Source organism: Taudactylus pleione, unplaced genomic scaffold, assembly GCF_031769625.1.
Source record: "Taudactylus pleione unplaced genomic scaffold, aTauple2 ptg001041l, whole genome shotgun sequence".
Classification (NCBI taxonomy): domain Eukaryota; kingdom Metazoa; phylum Chordata; class Amphibia; order Anura; family Myobatrachidae; genus Taudactylus; species Taudactylus pleione.
In genome coordinates, this window is record NW_028285442.1 from 1,658,734 (window position 1) to 1,672,826 (window position 14,093).

The following is a 14,093-nucleotide window of genomic DNA, read 5'->3' on the forward strand; positions in this document are numbered from 1 at the left end:
TCGACTGATGTCCAACAGCCCTGAAAGGAGTGCGGACCGGTCACTGCGCCCCAGCCCCGGAGACTGGCATCTGTTGTTAGGATTACCCAGTCTGGGATCCAAAATGGGCGACCGTTGGTTAGATGAGATATCTGTAGCCACCAAGACAGACAGACAGATCAACCTAAGGAGAGAGCACCATCATCTGAGCTCCGATCCATTGGGGTAACCCGTTCCACCTGTAAAAGGACCAGCCTTTGCAAAGGCCTGGAATGGAACAGAGCATATTGCACGATGGATCCCAGAACCTGCATTGCCCCGTAGATCGATACCCAGCAACTGTTGAGACTTCTGCGCACTTGTAGTTGAAGTGTGGTGATCTTGCCTGATGTCAGAAAGATTCTCTGATCCTGAGAATCCAGCAGTGCTCCTAGATGAATCATTGAGGGTTCAGGGAGGATGTTTTGTAGTTGAATAACCATCCGTGCTTGTGAAGTATAGCAACGGTTAGCTGTAGATGGCTTTAAAGCACCTCTGGGGAACCTGCTAAGAGCAAGTGGTCATCCAGATATGGTAGCAGTCGGATACCCAGACCATGCAGGTGGGCCGCCGTGATAGCCATAATATTGGTAAACACCCATGGTGCTGTGGACAGTACAAAGGGCAGAGCCTGAAAATTGGAAGTGTTCCTGTAGTATAGCAAACCGGATGTAATATTGATAAGAGGACGCTATCGGTACACGTCCTGAATATCCAGCGGTACCATAAAGTCCCCAGGCTCCATAGCTAGGATGATGGAGCGTAGGGTAGACCGATGAGACCCATTCGGCTTCTGAAGGAGCAAGAGAGTAGAATAACCAGTCCCTAGCTGAGATAGTGGGACTGGCCTAATTACTGCTGCTTGCAGCAAGGACTGTATAGCTTTCTGGATTTGTAAGGCCCTGTTCGGGTCTTGCCTATGTAGAAAAACTGGTGGGGAGGCTGTCTGAGAAATGAGAGGGCGTAGCCGTGAGAGACCACTTCTCTAACCCAAGCATCCGTGGTGGTTAGACACCAGCACTGGGCGAACCGAAGAAGTCGGCCTCCCACTCTGGGAACCCCCAGATGGGTCAGACTGAGGGTTTATCCACAGGTATAGAAGCAGGGCATCTGGTGTTCTTGGTCTGCTTGGTTCTGGGTTTGGCGGCCCTCGTTGAGGCCGACTGCCTAGGAAAGGACTGGGCTTTTGGCTTTCCTTGAGGACGAAAAGGACTTAACAGATGTAGTCCGAGGCCTTGTAGTAGAAGTAGCCGAAAGCAGAAATGCAGTTTTTGACGCTGCCAATGTGGTTACAATCTTGTCAAGGTCAGGGCCAAAAAAAGATCTCTCCACTATAGGGTAACCCTTCAAGGGCCTTCTTGGAATCCGCATCTGCCTTCAATGAGCACAGCCACAGGGTACAGCGGGCAGATACAGTCGCGGCTGAAACCCTGGAGGCTAGGAGACTAGCATCCAATGTTGCTTCTCCAATAGAGGAAGCTGCATCTCAAATGTGAGCAACAAAAGACATCTGATCCCTAGAAGCTTCTGAGGGAAAGAGTCCTCAATAGCATCAGCTCAGCTTTTTATAGCGTTAGCCACCTATGCAATAGCCCTGGTTGGACGGGCAACAGCCCCTGAAAGAGTACCTCGATTTCAGGCGAGCTTCCACCTTCCCAACTGTAGGATCCTTTAAAAGGAAGTAACTGTAGTAATAGGCAACGTAGCACTTGTAATTTAACGCGGAATATGGGAATCCACCGCAGGGGGTGTTGCCCATTTTGCCCAATGAGCTGCAGGGAAAGGGTAACCTGAGGTCAGACATTTTTGTGGTTGAAACCTCTTACCAGGCTGCAGCCATGTGTTCAGCTAGTTGATCCGATAGAGGGAATTCTACTGAAGCTACTTTGTCGTTTAAACAGGGGCTGCTTGGATTTAGGGGCTGGCTCGTCATCTTCTATTAATAAGTTGGATCTGAAAGCTTGCACCAAGGCAGGAATATTAATTTATGACCGACTCTCATCCTCCGGAGGAGAGTCCGGGTTAGAGAGATCAGCATCTGTGTGTGGACTGTGACAATAACACAGTACGTGTAAAGGATTTACTGGGTAGAGGCTTCCCACCTTGCAACATGGTTTCAAAGGCATTAGATGTAGCCATCAGACTCTGTACTGAGTTAGAGAGTACGTCTACCCATGTGGGGGTACAGGAGGTACCTGTATTGCCTGAACCTGATGTGACAACCCCTAAGTGGGCATTACATCCTGCTGTGATAACCCCACTGGGGGAATTACAGCTGGATCCGCTAAGCGGTCTGCAATAGTGGCCAGTACCTGGGCAAAGGAGCCCAAGTTATATGTAGTCTTATCAAATTCTCCTCACTTAAGCCTGCAGCCCATAGCTTACCTGATAGCAGTATGGGGGCAGATGCCTGTTAATACTCCTGCCTTTGCTAGACATAGCTGCAGAGTAAATGGCACATAATATGGCACTGGGTATCATGCAACTACAGTGTATGCGCTAGCATAAGTCACATACAACACAGAAAGTATACTGCCAAGTGGCACTACACTCAACTGCCCAGATTCAGTGTCTGGGAAGGCTATAGTGCTGCATACCCAACCCAAGGGAGAGATATGCAGGGGGACTGAGAGATATGTGAGCGCACCATCCAAGAAAATGGCCGCCGGAGACCTCAAAGGGGGCGTGGCCACAGGAGGAAACAGCTAAGCAAAGCCAGACCGCAGACGAAAGGTGTGCTGAGCTTATGGGAGGAGCTGCTAAAACCGGGAAGCCGTCTCCCCTGGCTGACTATTAACACCTGGGACGCTGGTTCCCACACCAATAATGTCCCTGGTGGTCTAGTGGAGTGCAGAGTATGGAAGGCCTGCGTCCACACTCAGCATCTCCGGTCTGTACCCTGAGACCGGAGGTATGACTGCCAATATCCGGGTCACCGCAAGCGGTGACCCACCCCTTACCTGTCCCCGTACGTCTGGCCGCAGTCAGGGCTATCCCACTGGGCATGGTTAGCACAGACCCCGGGGGCCTGCCGAGATCCCCAGATCAGTACTGGCATCGCGGCGCCGGCGGGGTGACGGAGCGGCAGCGCAGACATCCTATGGACAGTCTGTGGCCCGGCGCTCTGAAGATAGTAAAAACTAATAAAATCATAAAATAAAAGCAGGTTTTGGAGCTGCATTTAAGCAGCCCCCTGCGTTAACAGTGAACCGACTCCGGCCGGGTACCAACTAAAACGGAGGTGCCTCTGGCTCAGGGGCAGGGTAAAGGGAGGATGACCGATGCATCCTGGGAGCTGAAAGCTTTAACTGCGTGGTGCCCAGGATCCAGATCCATCACCTACACCCCAAGGTCTCCCTGTAGAGCCTATGGACCCTGAAGCAGAAAGGTTTTTTTTTTTAAACTGTAAGCACAACATGCTAGCTTTAACTGCAATACAATGGAATCCTTTTAAAAAAAAAAATACAGCTATCAAGCACACAGAGAAACACAAATGATCAATCTCACCTGCCCAGGTTTTCACTTTCTGGACTAACCAAGTACATGAGATTCCTGAGTGTATGTAACTGATGCAATAGGTCCAAGTCAACATGCTAAGGCAGAAAGGACAAATACAGTTAGAGAAATGGGCAACAAAAGGACAGGACACATAATCACTATGTACCAGTTGTATGGTCCAATAATCTGTAGTAGGAATATTGCTGTCTCTTAATAATATATTACATACACACACTGATGTGGACAATTTGTTGGTACTCTTGAACGAAAAAATAAATAACTTTAAACTGACAAAAGTAATTGGCATCTGTCACTGCATATTTAACAGAAATCAGACTTTGCATTTGATTCAACAGTATATTTTAAATAATAAAATTAAAATGACTTGGACAAAAAATGATGGAACCCTTAACTTAGTATTTAGCTGCACACCCTTTAGAGGCAATCACTGCAATCAAACAATTACTGTAGTTCTCAATGAGACTTCTGTAAACAGGTAGTTTGGCCCCACTCTTCCCGAGAAAAATGCTCCAGCTGTCTCAGGTTTGATGGGTGCCTTCTCCAGACTGCATGTTTCAGCTCTTTCCATAGATGTTCACAGGGATCCAGATCAGAGCTCATAGAAGGCCTCTTCAGAATAGCCCAATGTTATCTTCTAATCCATTTTTGGGTGCTTTTAACTCTGTGTTTTGGGTCATTATGCTGTGGGAGGATCCAGGACCTGTGACTGAGACAGAGCTTTCTGACACTGGGCGGTATGTTTCGCTCCAGAATGCCTTGACAATCTAGATATTTAATTGTGCCCTGCACAGATTCAAGGCACTCAGTGCCAGAAGCAGCAAAGCAGCTGCAAAACATAACCGAGCCTCCTCCACGTGTTACAGTTGGTATGGAGTTCTTAGCTTTTAAAGCTCTATTCTATATTTGTGAACATAGAGCTAATGCGACTTGCCGAAAAGCTCCAGTTTTGACTCCTCTGTCCAAAGGACATTCTCCCAGAAGCATTGTGGCTCGTCAATATACATTTTAGCATATTTCAGTCTGGCTTTTTTATGTTGTTTTCTGACGTTCTCCTGGAGCCCACTGTCGCTCAAAAAGCATCAGATGATGTGATCAGACACCGATGTACGTACCTCGACCTTGGAGTCCAGCTTGTATCTCATTGAAAGTTTTCTTTGGCTTTTTCTACTATTCTCACTATCCTTCTGTTTAATATGAGGTTGATTTTACTCTTGTAGCAATGTCCAGAGAGGTTGGATACAGTCCCATGGACTTTAAACGTGTTAATATTTCCAACTGTAGTCACAGTATCAAATTGCTCTGAGATGGTTTATAGTTTTTACCTTTAACATCCATGTCTATAATTTTCTTTCTGATCTCAAACAACTCTCTCATTTGCTATTTGGCATTATGGGGTGCGTCACACTTAGCATAGACTAGAGAAGGCAGAGCGACTACTTTTCTCCATTTAAATAGGCTGAATTAAAAAGGTAGATGATGTGTCATAATAATTCAAGAAAGCAACTAATTTGAAATATCATAATAATCTAAGTATTGCTGTTTTATAAGGGGTACCAACAAATCTATCCAGACCACAGCTGATCTGGCTGTTTCGGGAGAAAGACTGGTGCCTGTTGTGTATGGTTAGAACCAACTTTCTTTCCTGAACCAGAACTGCCTCTGGAAGGCCCGAATCTCTCTGGTTTGCATTCAGCAAGTACATTTTGCAGGTGTTACATTATAAATGCAGGGATGCTCTAATACACACCTGAGAAAAACACAGATATAGGATGTTGGAGTTCAGCTTGTTCACTGCACGATTAAACTTGCAGCGGCTCAAATTCTCTCCGCAAAATTCACTGTAAGAATCCAGAATAAATATGGTAAATGTATGCAATTCCATCTCTAAGCTCAGGAAAGGTATTATACCAACATGTTGTCAATTATAGTATGGTCATTATATGAATTTCAAATAAAAAATAAATAAAACAAAAAGTAGTTTTTTAAACTTAAACATTATTGTATTTCATTTTTTTTTTTTTTTTTATCTCCTGGGCCTATGGCTGTCCCCAGTTTGATCCACGTAGGTGCAGATCACGAGAATGTTATCAGCAGCACAAAGTATTTCTGGAGAGGAGGGTGCTGATGATGTTGGAGACAGTGACTGTTAGTGAGAAAAGGGGGTATTGACCAGCAAGAAGTCACACTGAGGGCCGTATTCAATTAGTTTCGCACCCGCGATACTTTTACGCATGCTGCACTTTGCAGACTTCGCGTGTTTTAGCCACTGAAACTTATCGGGTGTGCCATAGCTATTCGCCGTATTCAATTCCAAAGGACGCAAAAACGCGTCCCGACGAAACTCAAACAGGTGAAAAGTGCTGTCAGATTTGGAGAAATCAGCCTGACACCCCCCAAAAGTTGCACTGACATTGGGGATCACTATAGATCTCCCCGAATAGGCCTGCTGAAGGTATTTTGGGTACTTAAATGCTCTCAATAGCTGCTAATTAGCGTCTTTGCAGAAGTAGTGAAGAATAGCATTTAGCAGCTTTTTAAGCTGAAAGTAAGTAGTCCCAGCAAATTGGGGTACACGAAAATGGGTGCTAGCATATTTTAAAAATGCTAAAGTGAAGTTTTAAAAAATGTAAAAAAATCAACCTGCCGCAACCACCTGCAAACTTAAAAACACCTGGGGCATACTTGGGGACCCCCTGTAGTCTATTTCGCTAGTTTTTAAATTTGTCCCCCCAACTTCGGACTTTTTTGCCACAAAATTAAAGTACTTTTTTGGGGTGATCTAAAGTTTTTCTTAAGGGGTTTTTTGAGGTTTGCACCCCTAAACCCCAATTCTGCACTTTCTTTCGAGACCTATTCATAGGCAAAATTTTCGCCGGTTCCATTGCATTGAGTTTCCGCACCGGCGAAACGTTTCTGGAATTGAATATGGAGAAAACTTTTCGCATGCCAAAAGGACGTCACTCGCGAAACTATTGCCAAAAACGGCTTTTCGCACCTAATTGAATACGGCCCTAAGGGGTAAATGTAAAGATGGTTAGATTTAAAGTAGCAGTTTAAAAAAGTCAAAACCAGATTGTTTTTTCCATTTAAATTATTGCCGCTTTAATCTAGTGGCTAAACAGTCGAAAACTCTCTGGTGGCTGAAACTTGCAGACTATTACATTTACCATGAGTTAGATAGTAAAAGTATCAGGGTTTTCCTAGGAGTCCATTAGCTTCCACATTGGCGTTTTAAAATGTCAGATACACGGTTTAGTAAAAACAAAATGACTTTAGTGAAAAAAAAATAATCCATTCTTGCCATGAATATTAAAGCCCGCTGTACTAATTTTGCATGAAAACCAATTGGCCAATTTACAGTGGTGTATCCCTGCAATTAAATAGCAAAAGCAGACTGTGCAAATGGTGGAAGAGCTCTGCATGGACAGAAACTGCTTAGTGTGGAGGAGAAGATGGTATAAGGGAGGGAAGTAAAAGCACATGAGGGAAGAGGGCCCTGCTCGTGAGAGCTTACAGTCTAAAGGCGAGTGGCATACATCTATCAGCTAGGTGAGCAATCCTATGAACAATAATATATTATTAGTTCTCCAAAATACAAGAAAACCCCCCAACAAAATGAACAAGTTCTAGCGATGGAGCAGAAAGGAATGGGACATGTCACAGCTGGGTGGAACAAAGTTACGTGGTGTAAAATACAATGTCACAAACATGCAATGTGTATACTTGCCTATTATAAAGCTTTCTTGGAAGGTTGACATTTAAAATGTGAGATAACGTGTTGACAAGCTGAGTGGCATAGCATAACGCAGCACTGATTGTGTACGCAGGGTTGTTGTGTTCCATGTCTGTAAGAAAAAAATCTCAAAGTTACAAATATAGCAAGTATCTACATAGGAATAAAATTCATCAGATTAAATGCAGCCCGATCATATGCATCACTCCAATTTAGTTCAAATCAAATCCATTTAAAAAAGGGTGCACAAATAATTTCAATCATGTATGTGATTATATAGGGCACCTTTTTATCAATGCTATAGATAGAATTCCATGTTAACATTTTTATAAATGTTAAGGATTTCGATGTTCTCAGGAGTCGTCTCACCTGCTGTCTACTTATCCAGTCTTACTTCACCCATCTGTCCGCATTTGTATTATATGCCTCTTGCATGTACTGCGCTACGCTTTATTTGTTCTATACTTTTACTCCTACCTTATACTTAATTTATTAATGCATTTATGCATCTTTTTAAATTATTTTTCTTTGAGAGAAAAAAAAAAAAAAAGTAAAACATCAACTACATCATACAGAAATTAAAAAAAGGGGTTATCACAGCAGGACGTAATGCTCACTTAGGGGTTGTCACATCCGGTTCAGGCAATACAGGTACCTCCTGTACCCGTACCATGAGTAGACATACTCTCTAACTCAGTACTGAGTCTGATGGCTACATCTAATGCCTTTCAAACCATGTTGCAAGGTGTGAAGCCTCTACCCAGTAAATCCTTTACACGTACTGTGTTATAGTCACAGTCCACACACAGATGCTGATCTCTCTAACCCGGACTCCCCTCCAGAGGATGAGAGTCGGTCATAAATTAATATTCCTGCCTTGGTGCAAGCTGTCAGATCCAATTTATTAATAGAAGATGACGAGCCAGCCCCTAAATCCAAGCAGCCCCTGTTTAAAGGACAAAGTAGCTTCAGCAGAATTCCCTCTATCGGATCAACTAGCTGAACACATGGCTGCAGCCTGGCAATCGCCTGGTAAGAGGTTTCAACCACAGAAATGTGTGACCTCAGGTTACTCTTTCCCTGCAGCTCATTAGGCAAAATGGGAAACATCCCCTGCGGTGGATTCCCATATCCCGCGTTAAATTACAAGTGCTACGTTGCCCATTACTACAGTTACCGGTACTTCCTTTTAAAGGATCCTACAGTTGGGAAGGTGGAAGCTTGCCTGAAATCGATGTACTCTTTCATGCCTCTTGCATGTACTGCGCTACGCTTTATTTGTTCTATACTTTTACTGTTACCTTATGCTTAATTTATTAATGCATTTATGCATCTTTTTAAAAAAATTTTTTTTTTTTCTCTCAAACCAAAAAAAATAAGTAAAACATCAACTACAACAAACAGACAATAAAAAAAGGTCACCTTAAGAACTTTACTGTACATTATTTGCAGCGACGGACAGACCCGATTCCAGCTGGGAAGCTGCACATTTCTTGTGCGCCTCCCTCCACCTTCCTCTCCCCTAACTTCAATTCGAACCGCAGGTAGGCGGGGTTCTATATTCTGCGCCGTGCAGGGTGCCTGGCGCCCTACATGCCAGCGTACCATGCTTAATGGTCGGGCCGGATGCGAATAGTTGAAGAATTGTATTTAGAAACATGGTGTCATTAAGCAAGGAGCTATCAAAGCATGGTCAACAGAGGAGATTGACTGTAGAGAAGGAATGTACAGATTTAGGGCTAAATGTAAAAGACTGCTAGCCGGTGCCTCTGCGGGAATACATGCGAGTATACCTGTATTTTTCAAGCAACAGGCATTTTAGAGGCTATATAAGCTTGGTTTAGCCTTTAACATGCTTGTTGCTTGAAACATACGGGCATACTCGCATGTATTCCTGCAGCGGAGCCGGCTAGCAGTCATTTACATTTAGCCCCAAGTATCAGTGGCAGCATTTTAGGCAACAGTATGGACTCTGTATCTAAACAAAGTGGTTGGAATCACCCTATGATATAAAATGTAAGAACAGCATTGCTACCAGTGTATTCTAATTTCCCACAGCCTAGTTACATTCACTAATGACACCTATTCAGCAAAGAATAAACCCAATGCAGCCATCCAAGCCTGCACTATGAAAACCTTAGCCAAGGTATTAAATATTTTCTGATGGATCTATCAAAAAGTCCTTCATCAAGAATACCAATCAGACAGACCAGTGGGAATAGTAAAAGAAAAGACACACAGGTGGTAGATATTGCCCTCTTGGAAAATTGATAATAAGAAAGAAGAAATGTCCACTGTGATGCACTAAACATGAAATGATATATAGAATTAACTTTTATTAATACATATAATAACATGGGACTAAAAAGCAAATCTACGTTAAAAAAAAAAAAAAATTATATATATATATATATATATATATATATATATATACACACACACACACACACACACACACACACATACATATATACACACACATTAAATTAAAATTGCGTGTATGCCCTATTCTAATACACATCTATGTATTAGAATAGGGCATAGAGAACCCATCGCATGCCCTCATTAGCATCTAGAATATACACACTCTTTCCATAATACTTAACTACGACACCACTGTTACACACACTGATACACACAGAGTTATACTTACCTGTGATTGGATATTACTAACAGGACATTTAGTTGAATAGAAGCGTACGCAATTTTAATTTAATGTAGTTATTTACACATATTATATATATATATATATATATATATATATATATATATTTATTTGTAACGTAGATTCGCTTTTTAGTCCCATGTTATTATATGTATTAATAAAAGTTATGTTTTATATATCATTTCATGTTTAGTGCATCACAGTGGACATTTCTTCTTTCTTCTTATCAATTTTCGATAATATATTTTGTCCGTGGTAGCACCCCCGTTTTTCTCCCAATGAGAGACAGTGATTTTTTTGTGGGGTTCACAATAACAGATAAATAGGGTATTTACATCGTCTGGTGCAACTAGAATTTTCTCTTACAATTATATTATTGCCCTCGTGGCCCTCATCCAAAAACTCCTACCCTAAGACAGGCCCAGGGAAGATGCTAGAATGTGCCCACTGAAGCAGACCTCTTATGGAGCATACACACGGTCAGATTTGTCAGACTTGTCAGATTTGTCAGATGAACGACTGAACGATTGAACGATTTGAACGATTTCACCAAAGTTTTGAACGATTTGAACGATTTTTGACTGCATTAAAATGAATGGAATCGTCCAAGTCTGACTGCAAACCCATCAGATGTCAGATATCGTTATCTGACAAACGGGAACGCGCATCGTTGATCGTCCATCGTTCAGGCATGTCAGATATGAACGATTTTCCTTCAGATATGAACGACTGAACGATTTTTAAATAGTTATCGTTCATATCTGAAGGAAAAATCTGATCGTGTGTATGCACCATTAAGGCACCTAGAGTCAGCCCTTCCGCCACACTTACAAAGGCAGTCAGAGGTACGGTAAGTTCTATGACATTTGAAAAAACGGAATTTTTTGAAACGCACACAAGTGGTAGAAATACTAGGACTACCAAGGGCATCCTCCTCACTCCTTATATAGTAATGGCCCCAGGTCCCCTTCCCAGCTACCCTTGAGAACAGACAAGGTGTCCCCATGCATTGCACTCAAAAGACAAGAGTAAATGAAAGACAACTCTGCGGGAACCCAAGGCTAGCAAAAAATATATTTTTTATTTTTTTTTGAGGAAGGGAGTCCCGTAACCCAGACAAGCCATCTGGAAATGGAGTACACAAAGCATGTCTGATCTGCAAGTATCTACAGAAGTATGCATTTGGGACCCTAAATTCAGTCCTACGTTGAGCAAAGGATTTAAGGATCCCTCCCTCATACCCACTGAAGGAGCAAATCAGGAGTAGAAGCTGCAAAGACCAGCACCTCTTAATGGAAGGACACGCCATTTGTCCCAATTGCTACAGAGATTAGATAAGGGATGAACTAGGTCACAGTTGACAGTGAGGCACCATAGTCAAAGTAAAAGCAGCATATCAACCGCATAAAGCACATTGGTGTTCACGCTCTGACTTATCTTTTAAGAGGTATGCATCACACTTAATACATGGAACTTTTATAACACTTATTATGCTATACCCAATGCAGCATAAGTCATTACCAGGTCCCTGTGTAGTCTTCTTCTCCTCTACCCAGTTGTAATAGGCAGAGTAATCGCCATTGTTTGGCAGCGTAATCCAGGGTCCAGCAATACTAATACTGGTATCTCCATTGTGATCATCACACACCCATCTTCCAGAAAGGTAAGTAGTCCTCCTAGCTTCGGCCAGCTTGCTCACAGTGCTGGAGGTCATTGCATTGTCACTCTCAAATGAGACGTCTGCCGGGTCCCTAATAAAGATGGACAAAAGGGTAAAGCCAATTATACACAATTTAGTGATCCATGCATCTTCTTTGTTTTTACTTTGGTTGGTTTGAATTTACCCCGCACAAGCATGGTCAGCTAGGCATTACCCAACAGCCGCTTAAGACAGACACTTAATACTCTGTGCAGAAGATGGAGATTACCTTGTTACATTTCTCACTTCGCCTATGGGAAATATAACTGAAGTTAGCTCTAATATATGGGACCGCCGCAGACTGGCCAACTCTGCGTGCCGACTCTTAAGATCTTTGTTCCTCTTCTCCAGCACCACACTGAGCTTGTGATTCCGCCTCTGGATCTTCTCTTTCTTATCCTGGTGCCTTTGACTTCTCACATAAAGTTCCTGGTTGTATTTTTTAGACTTCGACAGGAGCTCTGAATCTTAAAAATAAAATAAAAAGATCAGCAAAAGTTTATGGGCAACCCAAGTCCTCCCTTACTGATTTAGGAGGACCACGTAATCCCAAAACAGAAGTTTTTAAATAGGACTCATGAAGGTAAAATAATTGATCAGTATTAATGGGACGTCCTCTTACAGCTCTGTTAAAAAGTGACAAAGGAGTCTGTGGTCTGGGTGGATCATACAGGCTTCGGGTCAGGAATTGGAGTGTGGCCTAATTTGTCCCAACTTTCTAGGCAGGAATATTGTCAGGTATGTGAAAGATATAATGGAGGGAGAAGACGACTCTTCTTCTGGGGCACTCTTGTTTGTTATAGTGTATAAATTAAAATTATGTCTCTCTGGAAGGCGAGAGTCCATATAAACAATATATTGTGAGATTTCTACCTATATGGACTTTCTATTGTATGTATACATCCACTCAGATGTGTCCAAGGAGGAATAAAAAAAAAAAAAAAAAAAAGAGGCAAAATTCTAAGCAATCAAGTAGAACTAGATAGTGTGAATGATTACTTCATAATAGTTATATTTTTTTTCACAATTATTCTAAGAAAACCATTTTGAACCCAAATACACGCTAATCATAGCTAAAATCATAAGTATCTTGTATCAAATAAGTTCAGGTAGATATCTGGTAACCTAACTGGTGTACTAGTCTAATATAGCTGATTCTATTAGATAAGTCTAAGGTGATTACTTGCAAGCTGCAACCTTATATCTGTTGGGAAAGGGAAAAAGGGGGAAAGGGGGAAAATGAAAGGAAAGGAATTGTGGTTTTTTTTTGCTGGCACTCCACCATAGAATCCCAGTAGCCCGCATTATTGTAAATATATATATATATAAAAAAAAAATATATGCTCCCCAGTCTCAAAACACAATAGTGCACAGGTAACACCGTATAAGCTTGTATTTTCTACAGCCAGGTATCACATAGTCATATGGTACTGCCAATCCAACAAGGCACATCCTCCAATCTCATTGCAATTCATCACATATCACGCGTTCATTTATCATATGAAGATCTGTATCCCATAAGTTCTCATAGATTCATTTGTTTGAACAATATGTCCATCCGCCGTACGAGTGTTTTGCCCACCGTGAGGCTTGTACACCATGTAATTAATAAATGTAACATTGGTAAATTGATAGAAGTGTTTGTACTTCACTAAAGCATGTTGTTTAAATTAAAAGTAATAGGGTGCTTTACTATATGGGCCAGTAAATTTAGCAGGATGCTGGAATGTGCAGTAAAAATCAATAATTATGAGTACAATATATAGTGTAATGCAAAGAAATAAATCATATGAAATGATAAATAAAAAGATGAAAATAAAAATAAATAGGTAAGTAAAACGAACCCTATTCTACCACCTAACCCTAACCCCTCCCCCCCCCCCCCCCCCCCCCCCCCAAGTGCCTAAACCTATCCCCCCTTTCCCCGCAGCCTAAACCTAACTCTCCCGGAGGGGTGCCTAACACGGGGGGGACAATTTGAATATACTCCAGAATGTCATGAAGAATGATCAGATGAATTGCCATGACAACTAACGTAATCCCAAAAACGATATTTCCACTGCATGTCAGCCCTGCCATAAAATGACCAGCTGACATGTCAGTGATTCTCTCATTAAAACAGGTGAGAGTGCTGATTGAGTTACAGCAGCAGACTGGAAGCTTTAAAAAGGAGGGTGGAGCTTGAAATCATTGTTCTTCCTATGTTACCATGCTTTGCACAAAAAGGGCTTTACAGGTAAGGATAATGCTGCTAGTAAGATTGCACCTAAATCAACCATTTATCGCAACCATTTATCGGATCATCAAGAACTTCAAGGAGAGAGGTTCAATAGTTGTGAAGAAGGTTTAGTGCGCCCAAGAACATCTAGCAAGCGCCAGGACCGTCTACTTGATTCAGCTGTGGGATCGGGGCACCACCAGTGCAGAGCTTGCTCAAGAATGGCAGCAGGCAGGTGTGA

General features: G+C 42.2%; 1 protein-coding gene across 1 annotated transcript in view; it reads right to left on the bottom strand.

Annotated features, from left to right (window-relative positions):
* ATG14 (autophagy related 14) overlaps positions 1 to 14,093 on the bottom strand; it is a 58,005-nt gene that overhangs the window by 8,383 nt on the left and 35,529 nt on the right. The window contains exons 5-9 of the mRNA XM_088461393.1: positions 11,864 to 12,101; positions 11,457 to 11,686; positions 7,265 to 7,382; positions 5,285 to 5,375; positions 3,526 to 3,611 (exon numbers count right to left, since the gene is read on the bottom strand). Coding sequence (XP_088317519.1) covers positions 3,526 to 3,611; positions 5,285 to 5,375; positions 7,265 to 7,382; positions 11,457 to 11,686; positions 11,864 to 12,101 — 763 coding nt within the window. The remainder of the gene's footprint in view (positions 1 to 3,525; positions 3,612 to 5,284; positions 5,376 to 7,264; positions 7,383 to 11,456; positions 11,687 to 11,863; positions 12,102 to 14,093) is intronic.